This window comes from Melitaea cinxia, chromosome 8 (assembly GCF_905220565.1).
Source record: "Melitaea cinxia chromosome 8, ilMelCinx1.1, whole genome shotgun sequence".
In the NCBI taxonomy this organism is placed as follows: domain Eukaryota; kingdom Metazoa; phylum Arthropoda; class Insecta; order Lepidoptera; family Nymphalidae; genus Melitaea; species Melitaea cinxia.
Window position 1 is genome coordinate 4,920,492 of NC_059401.1, and position 17,054 is coordinate 4,937,545.

Here is a 17,054-nt window from a genome sequence, read left to right on the forward strand (position 1 = left end):
TTTGAAGAGGAGATATCAAGTATTGTTTTTTGTTTTCTTAAATATTTTTTTATACTTATTCATAGTATATTGAAATTTCATAGTAAATTGAAAATTTCTCTTTCTATTTTACTTAACCCTGAATAAACTTCGTTGCTAACTAGCCTTATCATCATTAGTTAGTTAATTATATTACAAAAACTTAGCCTTATGAAGTGTAATTTTAACCAAATATTTAAATCTTTTACTTAATGAGACAGCGGTTAGGAAGACGGAATAAAAAAAAATATATTTATTTTTATTTTAATACTTTTTTTCATTACTACGGATTTATAACAATATGGAAAAAATTAAGTTTATCTAAAGTTATCTAAAGCATCTTAGCTAATCTAAGCTCATTTACAAACGTTGATTGTAATATTAGAAAGACTTCAATACAAGGAATTCGTACCTCTCGAATCAGAAAATAATTCACGGCTAGATTCAATTAGGCATTTCCGTCAAAATAATTCTGTACCTAAATAAAGCGACCCAATGAAGTAGTGCCTAAATAAAATAACGTTATAGAATATGGATAAAAAAATAATAATAAATTAAATATTAGTATAATGTCTACTAGCGCGAAGGTTTCTTTTTCGCAAGCAAAGTTACGTTTCTATGATAAAAAAAATTAAATAATATAAACACATTGCAAACAACCGTTATGCGCCATGGCTGTCATATTATATTTAATTATATTTTATCTTTTATAAATTATATATTTATTTGAAACCTTTCTTAACGAAGGTGTCTTTTGAGTGTCTTGTCGTCTCTATTCAAACCGTTTGCCGAAGAAAATATGGCATTTTAGTTAGATGCAATTTTTTTTTAAATCATCATCATCACTTCAGCTTAATACACTCCACTACTGGATATAAGCCTCCACGAGTTTGCGCCAAAAATGAAATGAACTCATGTGTTTCGCCTATAGTCACCACGCTAGGCAGACGATCTGGTGACCACAGGGCTGGCTTTGTCACTCCGAAGACGCTGCTGCCCTTTTTCGGCCAGTGTATATCTAAGCCAGCAGTTGGATGGTTATCCCGCCATCGGTCGGCTTTTTTAGTTCCAAGGTGGTAGCAGAACTGTGTTATCCCTTAGTCACCTCTTAAAACACCCATGGGAAGAGAAGTGGTGGCTATATTCTTAATGCTGTAACCACACAGGATTTTTTTTTAAATGTTGGTTTAAAAATATTTCTTCTGTGGCACAAGTTAAAATCACTTTTACTTGAGTAGTCCTTAACAAAGCGACTATGCGTATTTAATAAAAAATTATCAAATAATTAGTTCCATTTTAATATTGTTTATTCGAGGACTGACTCCTGAAATAAGTAACATATTTTGATATCACTAATTTAATACAAAAATTACACATTTAACATATATTTTTTCACTTTAAAATATTTTTTGATTTTTCCACGCTAAATTTAAAAGTAAACTTGAAAATCATAAACATGCATACAATGTTGGATTGTCGAATTAGCATTGACGTGGCCGACGACGCGCGACTGTCCGTGGAGCTTAACAGGAACTTTTTGTTTAATTTTATTTATTTAGTTAACATTTATACCAGTATTTTCAGAATGTCTATTTAATGTTTTGAAATTATTATTTATACCAGGTGGAAGAAATTCTTCAGACACTCGGCCTCTGGGACCATAGAGATACGATGTCTCATCATCTCTCTGGAGGTCAGTCCAAACGTCTCTCCGTCGCTCTGGAGCTGGTCAACAACCCACCGATTATATTTCTGGATGAACCTACCACGTAAGATTTTTTTACATTACTTTAAAGTAAACATTACATTATTAGTTAATTTATTAACCAAAAACCGTTTCTATTAAAGACTTATTTAGTGTACACTTAGTCAGTCAACAATTTCTAAGTAGGGTATTACTTTTAGAGACTGACATTAATTGATAAAAAATTTTAAAGACCTCTTTATTTTCGTTCCTAATTTTAACTTATACGTATATGCATTAAAGTAACACTAGCCTCGAACTTTGTGTATAGATTCTTACACTAAAATAAAGGTTTTACTAAGAGTTAATTTTTAAAAGTCCACCCTGCACTAAGATTAAATAAAGTATTTTTAAAGGTAAAAAATACTTTATTTTTTTATAATGACCATGAAACTTTCATTACCTTCACAATAGTACTGCACTAACTTATCGCAAAAATAAACATTTACCATTTTTAAATCACTAGACTTCTTACTTTTCTGCCATTTCGAGGCGCATTTTTAGTTTTGAAATCTGAAAAATAAAATCTTCATTGTAAAACCGAAACTTTTTACATTTATTTTTCGACTTTTATCATAAATTCTTCACACTTATAAGGTAGGGTACAGAAAGTGATAGACACTGACATGATATTTTTAACCGACTTCAAAAAATGAGGTGGTTTTTATGTTTGTTCGGCGATAACTTCGTCGTTTATGAACCGATTTTGATAATTATTTTTTTGTTGGAAAGGAGATATCCCAAGGATGGTACCATGATAAGGAAACCAGGATCTAATGATGGAATCCAAGAGAAATCGAGGGAAACCCTCGAAAATCGTAGTGACGACTAATGCCTTGGTTAATTTTTTTCGTCTACTTACGTTGTAAGTGTTTATTACTTGTCAAACACAACTATGTGGTTTGCGTGTTCTTTCTTACTAGTTTCTATTCTACTAACGTATCTATTTACATGCATATATATATATATATATATATATATATATATATATATATATATATATATATATATATATATATATATAAATATATATATATTATATAATATATAAGCATATAATTTAAATCAACTAAATATTATATGAATATATGGACTTCGAAAAAATAAATCCAAGTGCCGATTTGCATAATACATTCAAGTTTTCGGAATGATTTGGTGCATACAAAAACAGTGATTTGTTTTTTTTTTTTTTTGTTTGAATTGACACACGATTACGTTAAGCCTACTTTTTCATATGTAACTCACGATATTGATATGAAAATTATAAATCAAATATAATTAATATAAAGTTCTTTCATTAGCGAGCGTACACGGACCAAAATTATATATTTTAATAATGTGTATTATTATCATAATATTAATGATTAAGGAACTTTATTTCTCATCAGAATTACAATTTGTCCTTATATATCTCCCTACCAAGCTCATAAAATCATGTAAAAAATTTCCTGTTGTTCTTACATACAACTGATAACAATCGTTACTCCTACGTACGTCACAGAATGACGTCCGCAGGAGTAACGAACAGAAGAAACTCTATAGTACAGTAAACCTTTCATTTATAGTATATTTATAGTACCTATATAAAATTATTTCTTAAAAAACATTTGAAATTAAAGTAAGCAAAACTGAATGCTACAATGGCTTACGATCCACGTGTATCTTCTGAGCAGCTACATTTCTTTAGAACATTGTCGTCTCACACAACTTGTATTTGAAATACATACTTGAATGCCAGTTTAACACGCAAATTAATTATCTTCAACAACCATAAAATATATTAACAATTACCTTTGCATTAGTCACGATAAACGCAATATTATATTTTGTATCAATTACTATTACAACGATAAATTATAAATATTATAAATGTTAAGTCACGAATATAAAGTTGTAAGAACATCACTTATAATTTAACCAGTTAGTGTATCTCAATAAAACAGAAATTTACCATATGTCTAATAATATTTATGTAAAATTTATTATTAATGCATATTTAATCTTATTATTAATCTTAGAGATCTTTTATGTGTTTAGATTACTAAAAAGCTTTTATTTTATTTATTTTATTTTATTTTGTAATTAATCCGTGATTAATGAAATGAAATAGATGTTTTATTCAACTATTATAATATAATATTGTCTTTCATTTTATAATGTTTGAAAAGATGTGACCTAATATTTTTTTTTAAATAAGTAGTAGAAATAACAGCTTAAACTATAAAACGCTTGCCCATCAGATAACTATGTACGGGTTTTATGTCAGCTATTAAAATTAATTCCTCTTTGTGTGTACATTTTTATGACAGAAACGTTAACAATAGTGACCTTGTTGATTCGATGAATTTAAAGATATACATACATGAATTTGCCTTTTTTCCTTTTATGTAAAATGTTGCACGAAAATTAAATAAAAATATAGAACAAGCTCAAAAAGGTAAAGACACGTGATAGAAATTAACAAAGAGCATATGCCTGATTGAAATACACGATATAACATGTACACAATAAGAAGTAATTGGTTTAATCACATACCCCTCGTAACATTTTATTGGTAATAAACCTAAACCGTGTTTGGAAAATTGAAACCTGTCCAAGTCACTTGGGATACAATCTGTTCTGAAAATACGAAGCATAGTATTTATTAGATACGTTAGAATCTCTCTTTTTAGTAGAGAAAACAGATGTGAATTCTATGTCGGCAGCTATTACTTAAAATAAAATCAAAAATAATTGATAACGTTTTAATACAGAATTTGGATACGAATGACTGGGACGGTGAAATGATTACGATTACGTATCAACGCTCACCTTCACTGCTCGAGTTATACGTCCTGCCTAGGCAAATTATAGATCGTAATAGGTAATAATTAATTCGTCTGCACAAATTAATTATTGAATGAGTCTAGGTTAAGCTACTAGTAGAATACAACAAGTGCACCGTGCCAAGCCAGAACCGAGACTGCCTTAGCCGAGGTTGTACCGTTCGTGCAACGAAAAAAAACTGACTTCAATTACATCGACAAGTAATACAACGTAAGTAGACGAAAGAATGGTCAAGTAAATACGCATTATCAAAGATTACTCCAATAGTTGTAATCAGATCTCGATGAAATTTTAATATGACCACATGATAAACATCGGCTTTCGATTAAATTAAAAATCATAAAAATCGCTACACCCAAAACTATGCGGATTTTCGAGGATTTTCCTCGGTTTTTCTGGTATCCCATTATCAGATCCTAGTTTCCTTATCATTGTACTATACTTAGGATATCTTCTTTCCAACAAAAAAAAATATATACATGTATAGGTATATCTACATATTTATGTTTCAGAATAATTGCTCTTCACCTTATCGCAAGTATTTCATCACATTTTTTATACACTTTATATGCATCACTGGTTTTTTCTCGTCCAAAAATATGTATTTTACAAATTCGTAATTTTAATTTTAAATGTTAACAAAGCCAGAGTGTAGTCGCTAGAATGTAATAAATTACATTCTCGTACGTATATGTTATATAAAGTTTCAAACGTTTTAGGTTATAAATTTCAGTCTGACTCAGTGGCGAAATGCGTACTCGACTTTCTAAACAAACTTATTCTGTTAGCAGTTGTTTCAAATGTTCGTCAAAACTTGTAATGCTGAGTAAATTCTCTTGTCGCGATTTATGCTTTAATGTGTGTTTTTAGAACTCTATTAAGTCGCTCACATACTATGAAGAGATTATTGTTTATATGTCACACATTCTTAGCATACTGTCGTATTAAAGACAAGTGTTTAAGCGATACGTGTTCGGCACTGTCTTGGCTAATGGGCGGTTGCTGTATTCAGAAAAGAGCTCGTTTTGTTTTCAAAAAGTTAAGTCAAATCGTGCATTGTTAAAGAAAACGGTTTGTAAACAAAACGAGCCACTTTTCGAATATAGCAAAAAAGTTCAAAACGCACGTCAAATAAACGCGGTTTCAAATCGCTATAAAGTATAAACAATCGACCTCTCTTGGACAACAATTCAGCAATCCTATTTGGCTTTTTGTCCTTCCAAAATATCATTTACTCTTACTGGAATAATAGACTTTTATTACTCTTCTGCAATGGATAACAGATGAGTCCCCATAAACAATTATTGAAAAAACTTTTACGTTTATATGTATTGAAATGAACTAAACTTGATTTAAGCATCTTGAGCAGCGTGGTGGACTAAGCTTCGACCCTTCTACGTCTCGGAGAAAGAGGCCCAGCAGTGGGACGTTACAGGCTGAATCAATTAATCAAAAGATTTCTTTAAGTCAATTGAGCATTTTTTTGTGTTATTAATAACAAAAATAAATGCGTGTCACTTAACAAATACCTAATTTAGTTACCTCAATCACCTAGTAGTTACGTGCATTTTTGTCGTTCATAGTACGAAATCCGTAAAAATTATATACAAAATAATGTATATAATTATAACTCATTAAAATTATATACAGAATAATGTATATAATTATAACTCATTTAAAGGTAAACAAATTTTATATGTGTATCAAAATAAATTTCAATACATTTTAAAACTATGAAATCGCAATGGTAATATATTTTTATTTACGGTGAACAACGTAAAAAGGCAGTAACTAAAATATAATTTTTTTATTGTGAATTGATCAGGGCAAACACCTATATTAAAGCAGTCAAAACAAATTGTTTAATAACTTTAAATGCATTCGGTAAAACAAACATGATTTGTGCCACCGTATAATTATGATAATATTATTAATAATTATTAAAATAATAATGCCACAAATGACTCATATTCAACCTAAATTTAACCACTCATTATTGAACAACATTTGTGCCATCATCAACATTGTGTAATGTGTGTCGCTTAGACGCTGTCACGCATTATTTCTATACTTTCATTTAAACAAACCTCCCATGATCATCGCGATTGCAAGATTGCCGAAATATTAGGAATCTAAAAATAATAGTCGCGGTAAATCCTGTTTTAAGGAAAGTCTTTGTACAATAGCTCGCATTTAATAATTTCCCTCTATTAACACAACTTTATCAAAAAATCATCAATGGTAATGCACTTAATTTAGTATACTGTTACGGGCATAAGACCAGGCTTATTTTAGGATCAAACCTTTAATGTTTAACCTGTATTACAATAAAGATACAGCACAGAATCATACAATAATATTAATGCATTTATATTTATGTAAGGAAAATTAAGATGTAATATTAACTAAAACATATGCGGTTCGGTTGACTGACAATAACATGTAAATATGGCTCTCCAAACTTTCCGCCTTGTGTCCAAAATCCGTAATTATACCTGTTTCAAATTGCCACACAACACGCTTGGGCGGTCCTTTGCCAATTAAGCTGTTCCTGAGAATTCCTACGTTTTGTATTCTGATGTCATATTTAAGATTCAATTAAAATAATTTAAAGTATGCTCGTTACGAAGTAAATTCGTAACATTGACGACATTTTTATGATAGTTTGCGTACTCTTAATGAGATAATGAATTAATGTACAGTGAATTGTTATGTTTCTTATTTGTTTATTAATTCCCGATAAAATAAAAGTGTGTATAGCATATATGACATCGTAAAATGAATAAAAAACTTTTGTTGGCTGTATATATAGTGTTTAATCTATATATAGCATAGTTTTATATGATACTAGCGGAACCGGCAGACGTTTTCCTGCCTGGAAAACAACTACCAAATTTGATTGTTTACATACCGACAGCATCGCCACTTACCTGGTCCAATTGAGAAAAATCTACCCTATCTCCCAAGTTGGACCAAATTACAGACGCTCACAAAATTTGATGAAACCTCGTTCAGTTGTCTCGAAGTTTATCGCTAACATACATCGTAACACGAAATTTCCATATATACTAGCTGACCCCGCAAACGTTGTTTTGCTGTATATGTTATTAACCCCCTTAATCCCCCCCCCCCTTATAACTTAGGGGTATGAAAACCAAATGTTGGCCGAGTCTCAGACCTACCCAAAATTTCATAAAAATCGGTCCAGCCGTTTCGGAGGAGTAGGTTTTTTATCGGATACACTTCAGAGAGTGTGCGCAGGAACTGCATGACCTAATTCCCCCTTCCCCCTTCCATCATCGTACAACCAGATACTCTGCGTTACGCCACCCTTGTATGGTTGACATTCCCCCTATACGCACTAAGCGATCCGCTAGTACATTCTTGATCCGTACGGCCAAAGAATGGAACTCGCTACCAGCACTTGTGTTTCCGGAAAACTATAACCTAAGGATCTTTAAGTCGCGAGTGAATAGGTTACTTCTAGGTAAGCGTGCTCTATCTTAGACCGCATTTTCACTTATTATCTGGTGAAATAGTGGTCAAACGCAAGGCTATCATTGTATAAAAATAAATGTTAACTAACATTGTGACACGAGAATTTTATATAACTAACATTTTGACACGAGAATTTTATATATGAGATATAGAATATGTCACTCCTAAATTTAAAGTTCCTAAGTGTAAGTAACGGTAAATAAACGGTCTATTATTATTAATATGTTATTCACGACATTTCCAAATACACGTCTTACGCCGAGTTGCACGAAAAGAAATTAAAATTTAAGTAGTGATTAAACTAATTTAATCGCAAGAATTGTATGAAATTCTTCTGATTAAATTAGTTTAATCTCTACTTAAATTATAATTTTGTTTCGTGCAACTCGGCTTTAGTCCGTTAACGTAATTTAGTGAAATTTTTCTTAACTACTTTGTTTTTGGTTGGTACTTACCTAATGTTGGTTACTGTTGTGGATTAAATCGATTTCAACTTAAATTAAATCAAGATTTTTTTTCTTAGTAAAAAAAACGGCATAATTTATATTATATATGCTTTTTTTCAGAGGGCTCGATATTGTATCTATTCGACAGTTAGTGGTACTTCTGCGGCTTCTTTCGCGACAAGGACGAACAATTGTATGCACAATACATCAACCATCAGCTTCGTTGTTCGCACTTTTTGATAGAGTTTACGTCTTATCTCGAGGATTATGCTGTTATCAGGTGAGAATATAAAAGTACCTAGAAACCTTAATAACGCTAGCTTCAATAGTACCAGAATATTACACGAACTTTTTTCTCCTCTTTCACACTCTAAGGGCCTGTTTCACGGGTTGTGGACGCTATTTGACGTATAACGATATCCGACATATAAATGTTATACTATTCTTTGTTATCACCGAATTCCAATTTACGAGAAATTTCTACTGGCAAATATGAATCTTAAAGTTGTAGTTTATTATTTGAGGAGTAAAAAGCCCTAATTGGCTTACATACCTCCTGCTATCAAAGTCTATTCGTAACTTATGTGCAGGATAAATTTTATATAGGTGAAACAGGCCTTTTAGGAAAATATCCCCCATTTTATAAAAAAAAGTCCCCCTCTTTGTAGAAAACGACAATATTGAGTGACCTAATTATTGTTATAAATCAATCACTCATTAGCCACATTTAATATCATATTAATAGATTCACCAATACTATTTATTTTGGATTAGGATAAACTTAAAACATATAAAGCTACAATGCCTGTTCAGTTTGTTCAATGAGATGCTTCTTGGGAATAACCAATAACCATAAACGAAAACGTGCGTGTTTCCGCACGGAGTAATCAAAATATTTATAAAAGAAATAAATTCCAGTAGATGAAGTACTAAACTTGTTTTATGATATAATTTAACAAGCACTCATTTTTGAAGTGTTACTTCTTTTGGCTTGTTAGGGAAAAATGATGAGAGTAAATTTTTACGATGCGCGCGCACACTGTCACAAAAAACCGACCTCATGGAGTTAGCTAGTAACGAAGAAGAAGTTAGCAACGTGAAGTTAGCTAGCCAATGAACTATAACCTCTTACGTGCGTACATAAGTACACACACTTTTTATCTTGTTATATGTATAAGTTAAATACAGGATGGTCCCTCAGTGACCCGATTAACCTCGAAACAAAGTTTTCAAGTTTGTTTCCAGATTGCATACATAACTACCAGTACCCTAGAGAAAAATAAGTAAAAAGAATTGACCGAAAACTTTCTTAAGCGGCCTTACGATTGTGGATTATACTTTTTAAATTTCAGCTAAGCCGTATTTACATTTTACGTACATTCGTGTCCAAAAACTATATAGCAAAAACAAGATTTAAAAATTCTTGTTCGTGAACTATGTTGACTAGGATCAACTGGAATATCTGCTTTTGTATATTTAAATTTTTGGGTCAATATTCAATTCAAAACATAATTTACGAAAAAGCTTTTGAGTTGTAACTTTTTCACATTTATTAAGTGCGCAAAATTATGTGATAAATAATACTTGTACAGTTAAAATACTCAACACATAACTTGTCTTTATCTAAGTTCTTGAACATAGATCCTAACGCAATGTTCCTCAAACAAAATATATTTGAAAAATCCAAAAATGTACACCTTCCTCCGCGCACTTCTTTTAAACTATTGTTTGCATCTTATACTTAGCAGCTTGTTTAGGGACTAATGATCGACCATACAACGATTATAAGTTATATAGCACAGACTCCTTGGAGGCGTGCAATATGTAATACATATAATTATGAATCCAACAGGCATAATACACTCATAAAATGAAGAAGGGAATTGAACAAAATACACATTATTATTAATCCAGACTCTTTCACTATTCGGCTCTGTTTATATTTTGCCAGTTCCTGTCATAAAGGCGAGTTTGAGTAAATTACAACAATCTCTGTTAAACACTTCGAAAATTTCAAACAGGATCAAAATTACTCAACTATTCAAGAATTTTACTTTTACCAAAGTCATCAAGCTGAGCTAATAGAGTGTAATATTTCCCAACCACGAAGTTTGATTGTGCCGAAGCGGGCTAATTATTAACTTAGCTGATAGCGGCACCGAAATCGAATCGATCGAAAACTTTTAAACCATGTCGTACTCTTTATTAAATGACACCTTAAACATTCTGATGTTTCTGTGTATGTGCTTTTATAATTGTGTTATAATATTGTATGATTCCCCACAATCCTTGTTAGCCTCCCCACCGTGCCTCGGAGAGCACGTTAAGCCGTCGGTGGCGGTTGTTATCGTGTGCACCTGATTACGATAGCGATCGTTACACATAGTAGTATATATCAACCAACCCACATTAGAGCAGCGTGGTGGATTAAGCTCTGATCCTTCTCCTGCACGGAGAAAGAGACCTAGCAGTGGATATTACAGGCTAAAATGAGCAAAGCGATTGTGTGATTGTTATAACACAAAATTTGAAATAAATAAATTCTTTGCAACAATCAGCTCGATCTATAATCACAACAATTTTTTTTCTACGTCGTTAAGTATTTTTCACGTATAAGACTCTTTCAAAGTATTCTTCCTTTTAAATCCTATTTCTAATATGGAATTTCCTGATGCGAAATCAAAATTAGATATTTATAAAGTACCTACTTAACAATTTTAAAAGAGTAATTTTACAGTCGTTCTAAACGACCATGATATAAAGCCATGATCATGACTCTACCCGAACTTCCTGCAATTTTCATATTTCTTTCCTGCCCACTATATCTTATTTGTGACTTTTATTATCGGGTCCGCAGTTTTGCGAGGAGAATAAAGCTTTCAAAACTTTCGTAGTAATCCACACTTTCGATGAATTCTGTATTTCCACCTAGGGTCTATGAGAAAACTTTAAACTTTATTAGATCTCAATTTTACAATTTTTTCTTTATGACACTATATAAATAAATAATGTAAAAAATAACCGAAATTTTGTATATTTATTTACAAAAATGCCAAAGTTTTAATATAAAGATAATACAAAATAATAAAATTTATATAAAATGTTTAAATTTTTCAACGATAAACTTGATGAAACAGTATAATTGTTATAAATTTTCTGAAATATATATCTCTAACTAACTCAAGCAATGTTTTACGATTTTTAAAATATTACGTACTTAAAAGCTTTCTCCATTTCGTATTTACGATAAGTCGTATTTCTCGAGAAAACGATAAAATTGTAATAACGATATAGAAACGGTGACGTGTTGGAATTCGTACCTCTGTCTTTTTACAGATCTACTTCTAGACCAAATCAATTAAATCATTTTGAAATTTGTTACTTGACGCTTAAACAGTAATCGCAACATAATCAAGAAAATGAATAATATAGTAAATGTAATAGATTATATATAAAATTCTCGTGTCACAGTTTTCGTTGCCATACTCCTCCGAAACGGCTTGACCGATTTTGATGAAATTTTTTGTGCTTATCCGGTATCTATGAGAATCGGCAAACATCTATTTTTCATCCCCCTAAATGTTAAGGGTAGTCCACACCTAAATTTTTTTTTTATTTTTTAAACAAAATTTTTAATTTCTATTTTTTTATGATACAACATTAAAAAATACATACAACCCTAAATTTTCACCCTTCTACCACCAACCCCTATTTCTTAATAGCATTTAGCGGCAAGACAACGTTTGCCGGGTTAGCTAGTAGATTATATTTTTGACGATAGTAAATTGAAATTGAATTCATTTGAAAGATTTTCACGCCAGGCTTGTTAATTGATATAGATAAAATATGTGTATGTATATTTACTTAAAAATATTTTTTTAGTCTAAACTTTAATTTTTTTAATCCTTAAGAAAATTCAAATGGTCTTTAAATTTCTTTATCGTATATAAAAACCAGTACCATATATTATATACAGGATGTTCGACTCCTAAAAGCGTTCCTTCAATTGTGTGAAAAAAAACCCTTAGACCATTTTAAAATTTTCTTTTGTTTTTATAGACGAGCTACTTTGATAGACTCGTTCGGCATGATACCTTTCGTGAACGCGTAAGCACACCAATAATTTATAGTATAGTAAAACAATCTACGATAAAAAGAATTCTTTACTTGGATGCAGCAGTTAGTATTCACTTATATTTCACTTTGTCGACGTTTTTTGGATCTAAGGAAAATAGTATCGGACGGTTATGCATAAGTACGTTGCCAGAGTAATATAATAGCCTATATATTGCCCTGCAACGTCTTCTATCTTCCAGTGAAAGTCTCAAAAGAATCGGTTCAGCCGTTCCGAAGATTAGCTCGGACAAACAGAAAGACAGACAGACAGACAAAAATTTTAAAATGGTTTGTGTTTTAGTATTTGGTAAATAACTAAAACACGGTTATTTTAAAATCACAGAGAGACATTACAAATTTATTTATATGTATAGAGATTTGGTTACGTTTATATGACTCGATGTATTCTAATTAAACAAATAACTACTGAAAAGTAACTAGTTTTTTAATGCTTAATTAAACCTTATGTTTACAGGGTGCTGCCCCGCTTCTTGTGCCATTCTGTGCAGAAGTTGGACATATATGTCCAACGACACACAATCCTGCTGATTTCATTCTCGAGACTCTAGTTGGAGATCCGGAGAGTGCGGCACAAATGTCAGAACTTTGTCAAAACGGAAAACTTTCCAGGAAACTTGATCGGATGACCGTAAGAGGGGGAAGGTCAGTAGCATCAGGAAATATTTTGGCGTCATCTTATTCTATTACACTTTAGTATGAAATAATTCATAAAATAACAAACAGGATGTCACCAGTAAATGTAACAAGGTATGAAAATTGAGATAAATTTTCATAATTCCTGTTACATTATTATTAAGTAAATACCAATTTAAACAACGCTTTTCCTACTAGGAAACCAGTATTGAAATCGGATGAATCTATACAGAAAATATTTGTGGAGCACGTCGCCAAAGAACAAATGCAGAAAATGGAATTTCCAACTACTTTCTTGACACAGTTTTCAATACTGTTGCTTAGAATGTTTAAACAAACTCGTAGGAACACCGTAAGTGAGAAATCGGTTTTATATATTTCAGATAATTATAAAAATAAATTATGATTGTAATACACAAACTTCAATTAGCTTAAAACTATGTTTAATAATATTATTGTAGTGTACAATAGAGTATAATAAAAATAATAATTTACTAATTATAGGCTATTATGTAGAAATAAGTCTTTGTCCATAATTGTGGTAATTTATCATCTATTAATAATAATAAATTAAATTTAATATAGCAATATAATAAAACTATTTTAGCTTAGCCTGTGGATTCAATTCGCACATCACATTAGCGCAGCCTTGCTCATCGGAGGAATTTTCTTCCTCGTTGGTAATGATGGAACTGCTCCTGTAGCCAACTTCAAGTTTTGCCTCAGCGTTTTGGTCTTCTTCATGTATACTTACGTAATGATTCCTGTATTATTATGTAAGTAAAAGCCATATTTTTGATACAATCATCAATCCCTACTAAAACTACCTAATTTGAACTTACACAAAAACACACATAATCCAACAAAAACTGTTACATAATTATTATTATTCAAAAGCTTGTTAAGCTTATTACTTCATTGTTATATTCAATTAAAAATTGTACTTTCAAGAAACCGTGGTAAAGCACATTTATCTATTTTTAGAAAAATGGACAGGATAACGAATGTAAATATCGTCCTACACAACCTAACCCTGTAATCTTTTCAGTATTCGAAATAACCGCAACAAAATATACATCACAAAAATACGTGTCATTTATTGGGTTCAACAAACATCCACAAGAAGGCTTTAAAAACTATTTACATAGAAGGTCAATAGGAAGCGTTTTATATCACTTTATACAATTCACGTTATCCTAATGTACCTCATTTTGTGACGCTACATCTAACACTCGATATTCGTAAAATTCTGTGTGGCTACGGCATTAAAGAATATAGCCACCCCCTCTCTTCCCGTGGGTGTCGTAAGAGGCAACTAAGGGATAACACAGTTCCACTACTACCTTGGAACTTAGAAAGCCGACCGATGATGGGATAACCATCTAACTCTCATTTTTCACCATCTAACTACTGGGTTTGAAATACACAGGCCGAAGATGGGCAGCAGCGTTTTCGGTGCGACAAAGCCAGCCCTGCGCTCACCAACCTGCCTGCCCAGCGTGGTGACTATGGGCAAAACACATGAGTTCACGCTATTTTTTTGGCGTGAACTTGTGGAGGCCTATATCTAGCAGTGGACTACAATAGGCTGAAATGATGATGATGATGATGATGATGATGATGATGATGATGATGTATGTTAACAATTATACAAAATAATCCTTGCAAACTACTGGGCTGATTTTAATCATTTTTTCAATGGTTTAATAATTCAACTCGTAGTAGCGAAACAGTTAACTATAAAAGAAGGCCGGTTAAACTACTAAACGTGCCAATGGTTTATGTTAAAAATTTCGTACATTTTTTCTTTATTTTTATCAGCTCGCTCTATCACGGCGTGTCAAACGCCGAGAGGTAATCGTTTAACATTTACATTGTTTGCTATTTTTCTTTAGTTCCATCGGAGCTTCGGATGATTCGAAGAGAATACTTCAATAGATGGTACAGCTTAAAAGCATATTACGTAGCTCTAACTCTGTCAACACTCCCCATAATGGTATGTTTTATTAACTTAATTATTGAACTAAACAATGGCTACCTCACTAATGCCAATATATATATATATATATATATATATATATATATATATTTTTTTTTATAGCACTACATTCTCACATAACATCAGCCTGAGTTAGCTACTAGTAGCGTTTCTGGCGTGGCCAAAGTATAAATAGACAGAAACCGCTTAGGCTTTAGTATAACAATGTATAGAATTGCACTCACTTTTTATTAATTTTAAGTGCATTAAATTTAACTAGAGTACTTAAATACTTTTTATTGTGAAAGTTTTTCAGTCATAAGTCAATAAACATCAATAATTAAATTAAATCTAAAAACCAGTTCCAAATAGTAATCAAAAACAGTGATCGCAATTTACTCCGATATATTATATTATATACTATAAATATGCATATGTACATGTGGAGAACTCGAGAGCAAATTGTGTGGTTTTGGCAGATTGCGGCTGTCGAGATGTCAGTCCCAAATAGATGTAATTTAACTTATCTTATGTCCGGACCGACTATTTCAAAATATACCCGTATAAATATAATATATGTAAATTTTATAAGACTCAATAAAAGGAAAAATAAATAAAAAGAAATCTTAGTAGTAGTTTACCTATACACACATACACTTCATTTATATGAAAAAAAACTGTATTTTCTTTTGTCAGAGACTATATATCTGTATATACATATATATATAATGGTGTCATGGGACACCAGGTAGGAACGAAGTTCCTTCGGATAGTATTGAAGCAATACAATTTGAAAAAAAATGTTGAATTATATATATATTTTCTAGTTTTTGATTTTTATTTTATTTTTATTTTGTTGATTGGTTTTTAATTAAGTAGATAAAAATATTTAGTATTTTAGAAAATAACAAATACTGTAAAATAAAATAAATTAAAGAAAATAATAATAATTCAAACTATTAAGTGAAATAAAAAAAAAAAAGTTTACTAGTAATATTTTAGTTTTACAAACGTCATATTATACAGTCGTGTGACTGATGACTGATGACGTCACTTCCGTTATATATTTTTCTTACGGTTTTAGTATCACATTTTTTTCAGTTCGCTCGCTCAGCCAAATGTCAAGCCTGCCGTAAGGAACTTCGTTCCAAAAATTTCATGTCACGATGTATATTAGCGATAAACTTTGAAACTACTGAACCAATTTTTATCAATTTTTGTTAGCATCTGTAATTTGGTCCAACTTAGGAGATAGTGTAGTTTTTATCTCAATATTAATTTGTGATTGCAAATTAAATGTTTATTATACGATTTTAGCGTGTATTTATCAGTTAGTTCTATAAAATCCCAACAGATGGCGGTTTGGCATCTAATCTGCGCAGACATCCGGTAGATGGTGCCGTATTTCTATTTCTAGGTTATAGATGGCGCTTTGAATATTGAATTTATATATAAATTATAATTACTAAGCCACAGCAACGCGTGGTTAGGTCAGCTAGTATATATATATACACGCGTTGCTGTTGCTACATCTTTGATAACCAAAACCACTCTATCACTATATATATATATATATATATAGTGATAGAGTGGTTTTGGTTATCACAGATGGTGTACTCGAAGGTCCTTTCTCAACAGTATTACCTCCTATACTGTTCCATCCTCCTTAACTGTTCTTACAATACTTCTACTTTCCACTTCTCCACTTGTGGAACCGTCGTTCCGTGCATTTCACTTACGCTCTATCATTTGTATTTGCATTGCAAAGCAAGTT

The 17,054-nt window shown here is 31.4% G+C and overlaps 1 protein-coding gene and 1 long non-coding RNA gene across 2 annotated transcripts in view; one reads left to right on the forward strand and one right to left on the reverse strand.

The window, feature by feature from the left end:
- Positions 1-17,054, forward strand: part of LOC123655987 (ATP-binding cassette sub-family G member 1-like) — a 94,255-nt gene that overhangs the window by 72,753 nt on the left and 4,448 nt on the right. Inside the window, exons 4-9 of the mRNA XM_045591712.1 lie at positions 1,642-1,787; positions 8,653-8,812; positions 13,124-13,311; positions 13,501-13,654; positions 13,910-14,078; positions 15,198-15,298. Of these exons, the coding sequence (XP_045447668.1) occupies positions 1,642-1,787; positions 8,653-8,812; positions 13,124-13,311; positions 13,501-13,654; positions 13,910-14,078; positions 15,198-15,298 (918 nt within the window). The remainder of the gene's footprint in view (positions 1-1,641; positions 1,788-8,652; positions 8,813-13,123; positions 13,312-13,500; positions 13,655-13,909; positions 14,079-15,197; positions 15,299-17,054) is intronic.
- On the reverse strand, positions 2,110-4,613 carry LOC123655991. Its single transcript, XR_006743491.1, has 2 exons — positions 4,574-4,613; positions 2,110-2,275 (listed from the first exon to the last, which is right to left on the reverse strand). It is a non-coding gene; the product is annotated as an uncharacterized LOC123655991 (long non-coding RNA).